The 11024-nt window shown below is 38.3% G+C and overlaps 2 protein-coding genes across 2 annotated transcripts; both read right to left on the minus strand.

The window, feature by feature from the left end:
• Positions 1-1607: 1607 nt before the first annotated feature.
• Positions 1608-1942, minus strand: LOC131994102 (larval cuticle protein 65Ab1-like). Its single transcript, XM_059360399.1, has one exon. The coding sequence runs from the start codon at positions 1914-1916 to the stop codon at positions 1608-1610; it is 309 nt and encodes a 102-aa protein (XP_059216382.1). The 5' UTR covers positions 1917-1942.
• Positions 1943-8013: 6071 nt separating this feature from the next.
• LOC106089031 (larval cuticle protein 65Ab1-like) lies at positions 8014-8346 on the minus strand. The gene has a single exon (XM_013254775.2). It carries the CDS (start codon positions 8325-8327, stop codon positions 8019-8021), a length of 309 nt encoding a protein of 102 aa, XP_013110229.1. The 5' UTR covers positions 8328-8346; the 3' UTR covers positions 8014-8018.
• Between the last annotated feature and the right edge of the window lie 2678 nt (positions 8347-11024).

The following is an 11024-nucleotide window of genomic DNA, read 5'->3' on the forward strand; positions in this document are numbered from 1 at the left end:
ACAATAAAATACGTCATGGATTTTCAGCCAAATCGGATAAGAATTGCGCCCTCCAGGAGCTCAAGAAGTCAAGTCCCCAGATCGATTTATATGGCAGCTATATCAGGTTATGAACCGATTTGAACGTAACTTAGAACAGTTGTTGGAAGTCATATAGAAACACGTCGTACAAAATTTCATTCCAATCGGATAAGAATTGCGCCCTATAGAGGCTCAAGAAGTCAAGACCCAAGATCGGTTTATATGGCAGCTATATCAAAACATGGACCGATATGACCCATTTACAATCCCAACCGACCTACACTAATGGGAAGTATTTGTGCAAAATTTCAAGCAGCTAGCTTTACTCCTTCGAAAGTTAGCGTGCTCTCGACAAACAAACGGACGGACGGACGGATGAACGGACGGACGGATGAACGGACGGATGGACGGACGGATGGACGGATGGACGGATGGACGGATGGACGGATGGATGGACGGACGGATGGACGGACGGATGGACGGACGGATGGACGGACGTATGGACGGACGGATGGACGGACGGATGGACGGACGGATGGACGAACGGATGGACGGACGGACATGGCTAGTTCGACTTAAAATGACATGACGATCAAGAATATATATACTTAATGGGGTCTTAGACGAATATTTGGAGGAGTTACAAACAGAATGACGAAATTAGTATACCCCCATCCTATGGTGGATGGTATAATAAATGCTCTTTTTACGGGCTTTAGATAGATCGGTACATATGACAGCTACATCCACATATAGTCCGATCGTTGCCATACTCTATTCAAATGTCGAAAGGCCTATAGCAGTTTATTGTATCAAATTCAGAGAAATCGGATAATAAATGCGAATTTTATAGAACCAATACCTTAGGTCGGGAGATCGGTATATATGACAGCTATCTCCAAATAAATACCAATCTGAACCTTATTGAACTCGAATGTCGAGGGGCCCAACGCAACTTACTGTTCCGAATTTCAGCGAAATCGGTTAACAAATGTGGCTTTAATGGGTCTAAGGCCTTATATAGCCCATAGATATACCCCCACCTTCTATGGACAACAAAATTATCTGTGCAAAGTTTCAGCTCAATATCTCTATAGACAGACGGACGGACATGTCTACATCGTTTACGATTTTTGCGACGATCAAGAATGTATGTAATTTGTAGGGTCGGAAATGGAATCTTCGATGTATTGCAAACGGAATGACAAAATTAATGTACCCCCATTCTTCGGTGCAGGGTATAACAAAAAGTAAAAATGTGATAAGATCGGCCGTGCCGAATCTTATACTCGTATACTCTCCACCATGTATGCCACTTGTCTTCGAGGAGGTCAAGAAATAAAATCGAGAACTGTGGACCCGATTCAGACCATACATGGATATTGGAGATTGTAGTAGATGTTATTATTAAGAAAATGGCACTTCCTTCTGGTTGAAGAAACTACGCGTAATATATGAAAAAATTTAATGGGTTCACCTTGTCAGTAAATCATCTAATCAGTTTTTTTTTTAATTATTTAAAATTTTATTTCACATTCGATTTATTTCACATTCGATTTAATTTAACTTTTTATTCTGGTGTGGATTTAGGCAACTGGAATATGGGCACCTTTGGGTTGGAAACCGTTCTCATCAGCGACATATTCGACGGTGAAGTGTTCACCGGTCTTCTCATCCACCCACGAGTATGATCCGTGAACAACAATGGCTTCATGATCAGTACCGGCATCCTTAAGTTGGCCACCTTCGTTGTGTTTGGTACCATCAGAGGTTTCATAGGCATATTCGAAACTTTCGGGTCCTACATCACTGTCTTGCTTAACGATTTCAGCATCAGGACGAGGTACAGCCAAGGCAACGGCGCAGAGGGCAGCTAATACGATGAGGAATTTCATGTTGAGTTTGTTGTTCCTTTGATAGTTGATAACTTTGTGGATGCCGGAGATCCAAGACATTCTAGCTTTTATAGTGAAATTGACTTAGGGAGAAATTGTCATTTATCAAATGAGAATGAGAGCACTGTTAATTTGATTGCAATATATTTTAAAAAATAAAATAAAAAAAATTCTTTCTTATGCTAAAATATCGATGGTATCCATTGTTTTTGTTTGTTTTTAATGCCTTATATTTTAGTGAATTTAGACCAGAATACAAAAAAAAAGCAATTAAGCTTGCGTTTAAATGCGCTGCATGCAAATTTTGATATTTGCAATATTAATTGACATTGAAATATTTCTGGTGTCGCTGGAAATGCCGGATAACCAGCGAATGTTCTGTTTTTCTGTTTGTTTGTATGGTGTTGTGTATATTGAAGAAGAATTTTGGAACATGTTTTGATTGTTTGAAACTATTGGTTATATATTGTAGCCATAAATGATCAGATTAATTTGCAATAGGGCGTTGTCAAAAGTGTTGAAGAAAACATGCATTTAAGCCACAACAAATGACACCCGGCTTATAATTAAAGAGATGCAGAGTTGTTGTTATAACAACAAAGACTATATCTATGATTAAGATTTTATTTCAAGTATTTAGAAATCCTAATAGTTTGGCTAAAATTTAAACTAGATTGAAGGTATGTTTAGTAAAACCAACATATTTGTCATAAGTTTTCTACCCACCACCACGGATGCTCCGCAATGTGTATATGGACAGAACAGTCAAATTAATATTAGTCCATAATTGTAATACAAATGTATCAAGTTCGGAAATCACAGTATATAGAGGCAACATTTAAATAATTTATAGTCTATATTAAAACTCAACACGCCAAGGGATAAAAAATAATCTATGCTTAAGACGTTCAAGGAACTTCTCTCATTTCAAAGGCACAATGACAAGTCCTTCAATTTTATAGTCGAGTCATATCTGCTTGTCGTCGAATGCAGTGTAAAGGCGTGCAGCAGTGTAACTGAAAGTATCAACAAAACAGATATTCCATATATAGGGTGACTTTTTAAGAGCCATAGGAAATTTTTCAAAAAAATCACATACAATTCAGAACATGTAAAAAGACGTTAAGTTCGGCCGGGCCGAACTTTAGATGCCTACCACCTCAGGTATATATGTAACCACATTTCATCAAAATCCAGTGAAAATGGCATACCGGGCCTCCCCAACCCCAAAACTCTTCTAAACAGATATATTCGAAGTTAATGTCAATACGGGCTCAAATGAAAAGTATTAGGCAGTAGATTATAAATATGGCATAAAACATTAGGTCCAAGTAAAGGGAGGTCGCCCATCCCCAAATACCCTCAAATGGACATATTAGCCGACAATGGCTATATGGAACTCAAATGAAATGTATTTGGGAATAGATTACGAATATGACATTAAAATTTGCGTTCACGTCTAGGTGGCGCTTTTCCTCTCAAATGAAAAGTATTTGAAAATAGAAAACGAATTTGATATCAAATTTTGGAGCCAAGTTTTTTGGGGTACGCCCTAAAGCACCCCCTAAACTGAACTTCATTTCCGTTGGGAATAAAGAACGAATTTGAATCTATTTTCAGTGCAAAGTGTCGGTGCCCGCCTCAGCCCCAAAACACCAATCGGTTCAAGTTTACCGGCAACTCCTTCAATTTTATAGTCGAGTCATATCTGCTTGTCGTCGAATGCAGTGTAAAGGCGTGCAGCAGTGTAACTGAAAATATCAACAAAACAGATATACCATATATAGGGAGACTTTTTAAGAGCCATAGGAAATTTTTTCAAAAAAATCACATACAATTCAGAACAAGTAAAAAGGCGTTAAGTTCGGCCTTTAGATGCCTACCACCTCGGGTATATATGTAACCACATTTCATCAAAATCCAGTGAAAATGGCATACCCTATGTCCCATAGCAGTTATATCGAAATATGTTCCAATTTGGACCAACTACTACTAAGTACAAGTCATTGTTTAATTGTGCATAACAAAATATTGCTATGTCTAAAAATAAACCGATCTGAACCATATACGTTACGGATATCGAAAAGCCTAACATAAGTCACTGTGTCAAATTTCAGTGAAATCGGACTATAAATACGCATTTTATGGGGCCAAGGCTTCAAATCGATATATCGGTCTATATGGGAGCTATATCCAAATCTCGACCGATTTGGGTCAAGTTGCAGGAAAGCGTCGAAGCGTCCCAAATATCGGCGAAATCGAATTATAAATGCGACTTTTTATGGTCCCAAAACCTTAAATCGGGAGATCGGTCTATATGGCAGCTATATGCAAATCTGTACCGATCTGGAAAAAGGATGTTGAAGAGCCTAACACAACTCACTGCCCAAAATTTCAGGAAAATCGGATAAAAATGTGGCTTTTGTGGGCCTAAGGCCCTAAATCGGCGGATCGGTCTATATGACAGCTATATCCAAAATCTTTACCGATGTGGGCCAAATTGAGGAAGGAGGTCGAAGGGCCTAGCACAACTCACTGACCCAAATCTTTGCAAAATCGGACAATAAATGCGCTTATTATGGGCCCAAAACCTTAAATCGAGAGATCGGTCTATATGACAGCTGTATCCAAATCTGGATCCATCTGAGCCAAATTGAAGAAGGATGTCGAAGGGCCCAACACAACTCACTATTCCAAATTTTGGCAAAATCGGACAGTAAATGCGCCTTTTATGGGCCTAAGACCCTAAACCGGCGGATTGGTTTATATGGCAGCTATATTCAAATCTGGACCGAACTTTGCCATATTGCAAAAGTATGTCGTGGGGCTTAACATAACTCGCTGTCCCAAATTTCGGCGACATCGGACAATAAATGCGTCTTTTATGGGCCCAAAACCTTAAATCGAGAGATCGGTCCATATGGCAGCTATATCCAAATCTGGACCCATCTGAGCCACATTGAAGAAGGATGTCGAAGGGTCCAACACATCTCACTATTCCAAATTTTGGCAAAATCGGACAGTAAATGCGTGTTTTATGGGCCTAAGACACTAAACCGGCGGATCGGTTTATATGGCAGCTATATCCAAATCTGGACCGATCTGTGCCAAATTGAAGAAGGATGTCGAAGGGCCTAACACAACTCACTGTCCCAAATTTAAGCAAAATCGGATAATAAATGTGGCTTTTATGGGCCTAAGACCCTAAATCGGCGAACCTCTCTATATGGGGGCTATACCAATAAAAGAATCTGCTCAAAGTTTCAGCTCAATATCTCTATCTTAAAGACTATAGCGTGATTTATTTTAGGGTTGGAAATGGATGTTTCAGTGTATTGCAAACGGAATGACAAAATGTATATACCCCTTATATACACATCGGTGGTGGGTATAAACAATATATATATCCTTTCAATATTATTTTTTATGTTAAATATTGTGTCTGTCCTATCTTTTTTCCCAAACCGATTTGCCGAAAACTATTCTTATATATAAAATTCCATTTGTGTTTGTTTGTTTGTTCCGTATAGACCCAAAAATGGCTGTACCGATTACCTTGAAATTTTCACAGATTGTGTAGATTGGTCTGGAAGGAGCCATAGGCTATATAATTTTTGGATATCAGGAGGGGTCAGATCCTCGCCCCATACCCCAAAAGTACTACCCAAAAATATAAGTGGACCGATTGGGACAATACGAGATTCAAATGAAAGGTATTGAAGAGTAGAGTACAAATTTCATAACAAAATTTGGGTCCAAGTACCTGGGAGGACGGCCCAGCCCCAAAACCCCTTAAAATAGATTTATTTGACGACCATGACAATATGGGACTCAAATGAAAGGTATGCGGGAGTAGATTACGAATATGGCCAGGAACTAGGAATAGACTTTATAATAATTTATGGATAACGGAAGGGGGCAGATCCTCCACCGTTATACCAAAATCAAAAGTGGACCGATAAGGACAATATGGGTATCAAATGAAAAGTATGCGGGCGTCAATAACGAATCTGGCATACAAATTCATGTCATGGGGGATCACTCCACCCCCACAAAAACGTCCAAAATGGGCACATTAACCAATCGCGGATATATGGGACTCGGTTTGTTTGTTCCGTATGCACTGAAAAACGGCAGAACCAATTTTCTCAAAATTTTCGCATATAGTGTAGGTTTGTCTGAAAGGAAACATAGGCTATATAATTTTTCGATATCGGACTGGAGACGGACCTTCCTCCTTATGCCAAAACCACAACCCAACATCAAAAGTGGACCGTTCGGGACAATATAGATATCAAATGAAAGGTATTAGAGATTATAATACGAATATGGTATTAAAATTTGAGTCTAAGTACCCATCGGGCCGCCCCAACCCCAAAACTCCCCCAAACAGACATATTGGACGTTCATTTCAATATGGGGCTCAAATGAAAGGTATTTGATAGTAGAAAACGAATTTGATATCCAATTTTGTAGCCAAGTTTTTTGGGGTACGCCTTAAAGCACCCCCCCCCCCAAACTATACTTTTCGTTGGGAATAAAGAACGAATTTGATATCTAGTTTCAGTGCAAAGTGCCGGTGGCCGCCCCAACCACAAAACACCCCACAAACGGTTCAAGTTTACCGACCATGGCAATATGGGGCTCAAATTAAAGGGATTTGGAAGTACAGCACGAATTTGATATCCATATTTGAGTCGAAATTTTTGAGGTGCCATCCCTCCCCTAAAGACCACTTCTCATTACTCTAATTTTCAAAAACACTAGGAACCGAGCAGGGGAAAACTTCTCACTCATCAATGAGTGCTTTACGATTCAAGTTTAAACTCAATGATAAGGGACCTTTTTACAGCCGAGTCCGAACGGCGTCACGCAGTGCGACACCTCTTTGGGGAACATTTTTTGAATGACCATGCCTCGCAAATCTCGCAAACATTAAATGGGGATAACCGCCGCTTTGTCCGATGTTCTCGCCAGGATTCGACCGCGTTCAGCGTCATGGGCTACAATGGCACGAATTCGATATCCGCATTCAGGGCGAAGTGTCCCCGGCGACCTCCAACATTCATGTCGAGCTTGGTCTGAATCAAACATTTACCTGATGTAGGCTCCATATAAACTGATATCCCTCTTTGACTTTTTAACCTCCTAGAGAATTTTTAACCTAAAATTGCAGTCATATTTTCCATGATGAGTTTGGCCAGAAACGGTGCGATATAGCTCTCTATGTAGATTCGATTTCCTGAAAACCAACAGGAAGCTATTCTTATACATACACATAACCAAAATTGATATTCAAAAAAACAAAAATGTTTGCTAAAACATCAGTTTTTGTCTGCTGAAAATGGGATAACATACATTACTGCTGTTTTAGCAAACATATGGCTGCTGTATTAGCAAACATTTCAGTCAGCTTAATCAACAAACAAAATCTGCTGTTTAAAGTACGCAAATCTGCCGAAAAATTAATTGTCATACATGATTTTATGTTTGCCATTGGTATACATTTCGAAATGTGGCTGAGCTCGCTCGCATTTTTTGTTATTTCTCTACTAATATGCACTTGACTGGCACGGCATTTTTTTTCTAAATTTAAAGAAATAGGATTATGAAAAGATTGAATACATTCAGTGGTGATTATAAACATCCACTGAAACACAAATTTACATTTGTATTTTACTTTTTCTTCTAACGTCCCCTTCATTGTTCATTTTCAGCAAACAACAGATTATTCAGCAGTCAGTCTGCGGCTCTGAAATTGCAGAACTACTGCTGTAAAAACAAAACTGCTGCTATAATAGCAGTAAAATTAACTATTAATATTCAGCAGACAGTGTTTGCTATTTTCAGCCAACTTTTTTCTATGAATGTACATTTACAGGATTTGTTTTTATGATCTCCCACTACCCTTTATAACGCGATCTATGGGTCACCATAAATGTGATTTAACCCAGCCGAATTCAATGTGCTTGCACTTATAATTATTATTAAAGTTCTGGCTAATCCATCACTGTGTTCTTAACCTCTTCCTCAGATATATTCCAAACACTTAATGTTGGTTTATGTTCAATTTTATTAGACTTTAATTTATGATTCGTTAACTTAGGCAACTGGGATATGAGCACCTTTGGGTTGGAAACCGTTCTCATCAGCGACATATTCAACGGTGAAGTGTTCACCAGTCTTCTCATCCACCCACGAGTATGATCCGTGAACAACAATGGCTTCATGTTCAGTACCGGCATCCTTAAGTTGGCCACCTTCGTTGTGTTTGGTACCATCAGAGGTTTCATAGGCATATTCGAAACTTTCGGGTCCTACATCACTGTCTTGCTTAACGATTTCAGCATCAGGACGAGGTGCAGCCAAGGCAATGGCGCAGAGGGCAGCTAATACAATGAGGAATTTCATGGTGTGATTGTTGTTCCTTTGTTGGTTGATAACTTTGTGGATGGCTGATGCATTCAACATTGCAGCTTATATAGTAAAATTTGCTATGGGAGAAATTATCATATATCAAATAGAATTTGGATGCAATAATTATTTTATTTTGCTACAATAATCTATATGTCATTAAACATTCTTTCTTATGCTAATTAATTGCCTATGCCCGTTATTTGTGTGCAATAAATCGGTCTATTAAATGAATTTGAATCAAACACAAACAAGATCAAGTTGTCATATAACAGTATTGCATTCAAATTTTAATATTTACTATTTTTTTGACACAAAAACTGAATGAGTCATTCAACGAATCAATTTGGCCGCCACCCCATTGAAACCCTGCTGAAATAAAGTAGAAAATTTCAATAACATTTGGTATGTATTCTTAAATTATAACAACAAATTTAGATCTTAACTGGGATGACGGAGAGAATTTTGAATATCCAACAACTGCTTGTTTCGTGTTTGGCATGGCAACAAACATAACTTAACTTTGGAGACTGCCCTTCTGTTTTAAAGGTGGTGGAAATATTTTTCTAATATAAAACCAGTAAGGAAAGGCAAAAGTCGGGCGGTGCCGACTATATAATACCCTACACCACCACTTTTATCCAAATCTAGTCAGTCTTTAATTTTGTATACCTATTGAAATATCGAATAGAATCTCGTACGATTTTCTTACGATGGTACGAAAATTGTGGCTTCTACAGCCTTAAAAGTCGAAACGCATAAAATATATATACGGGAGTTTGATTCGATTTTGATGAAATTTTGCACACATATTGGGATGTCAATTAAAACATCTCATGAAAAATTTTGTAGATATCGGACCAAAATTGTAGCTCAAAGGTCAAATCGGATGAAAGTTATATATGGGACCTATATCTAAATCTGAACCGATTTAGATTAAATTTCGCACACATATTAAGACGTCACGCGAAATATCTTATGCTAAATTTCGTGATGGTTGGGTAACAAACACGACCTGCACTTTGATTACAAGAATATATGAACTTACAGACGGACATGGCTAAATCGAATCACAAAGTGATTCTGAGTCGATCGGTATACTTATCTTCTCCTTCTTAGCGTTGCAAACAAATGCACATACTTATAATATCCTGTACCACAGTGGTGGTGTAGGGTATAAAAATAGGCTTCGATAAGGAGTGCAAAATGCATTTGCTTCTAGGTAAGCGAAAGCACTTATATCTGAAAAATTTACAGTAACATTCCTTCCACCGAAGGAGCAATTCGAAGCTTCAAACAACGCTTCAGACATCAGACATGGGACAGCAGTAGTTTTTGCAAAAACAGCTAACATACTTTTTATTAGTGTAGGTCAGTTGGGATTGTCAATGGGCCAAATCGGTCCATATTTTGATATACCTGCCATATAAACTGATGTTGGGACTTGAATTCTGGAGCCAATAGAGCGCGCAATTCTTATCCGATTTGGCTGAAATTTTGTTTTGTTCATGAGGTGTTTTGTTATGACTTCCAATAACGGTGCTAAGTATGGCCCAAATCGGTACATAACCTTATATATCTGCCATATAAACCGATCTGGGATCTTACGTGTCTAATATAGTCTGAATCGATCAATAGCTTGATACAGCTCCCATATAAACCCATCTCCCGATTTTGCAGGTTAAGTTCGAAGATGGGCTATATCAGACTATATCATGATATAGACCCCATATAGACCTATCCGCCAATTTAGGGTCTTAGGCCATAAAAGTCTAATTTCTTATCCGATTTTGCTGACATTTGGGACAGTGAGTTGTGTTAGGCCCTTTAAAATCCTTCTTCAATTTGGCCTCGATCGGTTCAGAATTGAATATAGCTGCCATATAGACCTATCACTCGATTTAAGGTTTTGGGGCCATAAAAGACGCATATATTGTCGGATTTCGCCCAAATTTGGGACAGTGAGTTGCGTTAGGCCCTTCGATATCCTTCTTCAATTTTGCCAGATTTGAATATAGCTGCCATATAGACCTATCACTCGATTTAAGGTTTTGGGTCCATAAAAGGCGCATTTATAATCCGATTTAACAGAAATTTGACACAGTGACTTATGTTAGGCTTTTCGACATCTGCGTCGTTTATGGATCAGATCGGTTCATTTTTAGATATAGCTACTAAAAAGACCAATATTTTGTTATACACAATTGAACAATGACTTGTACCTATGTTTGTACTTAATATTTGGCCCAAATCGGATCATATTTCGATATAACTGCTATGGGACATAAGGTATGCAATTTTCACCGGATTTTGATGAAAGGTGTTTTACATATAGACCCGATGTGGTGGATATCCAAAGTTCGGCCAGGCCGAACTTTACGCCTTTTTACTTGTTTTTTTTCGATTTTTTCCCACTATGCGTTGTTTCATCATAGAATCATTGTTTACTGCAACAATTTCAAGAACATCGTTTACGTCACTGTTGAGTCTATATGGACAAATAAACATAAAGAAATTGATTTTTTGTACTTTGTTCGTATTAAGTTATAAGCCCACCACTTAATGCAATATACCCTTCCTTACTTCGTTAAATTGTCCACCAATTATTTCGTTCATTGAGTGTCGTACAATCAGTTACTTTGACTAACGAGAAACGTTCTTTATACCCAACACCATGAGATGGAGCATATACTA

This window comes from Stomoxys calcitrans, chromosome 1 (assembly GCF_963082655.1).
Source record: "Stomoxys calcitrans chromosome 1, idStoCalc2.1, whole genome shotgun sequence".
Classification (NCBI taxonomy): Eukaryota; Metazoa; Arthropoda; class Insecta; order Diptera; family Muscidae; genus Stomoxys; species Stomoxys calcitrans.

Bases quoted from the DNA above. Each gene is read 5' to 3' on its own strand.
- LOC131994102 (XM_059360399.1), bottom strand. From the start codon at position 1,916: ATGAAATTCCTCATCGTATTAGCTGCCCTCTGCGCCGTTGCCTTGGCT.
- LOC106089031 (XM_013254775.2), bottom strand. From the start codon at position 8,327: ATGAAATTCCTCATTGTATTAGCTGCCCTCTGCGCCATTGCCTTGGCT.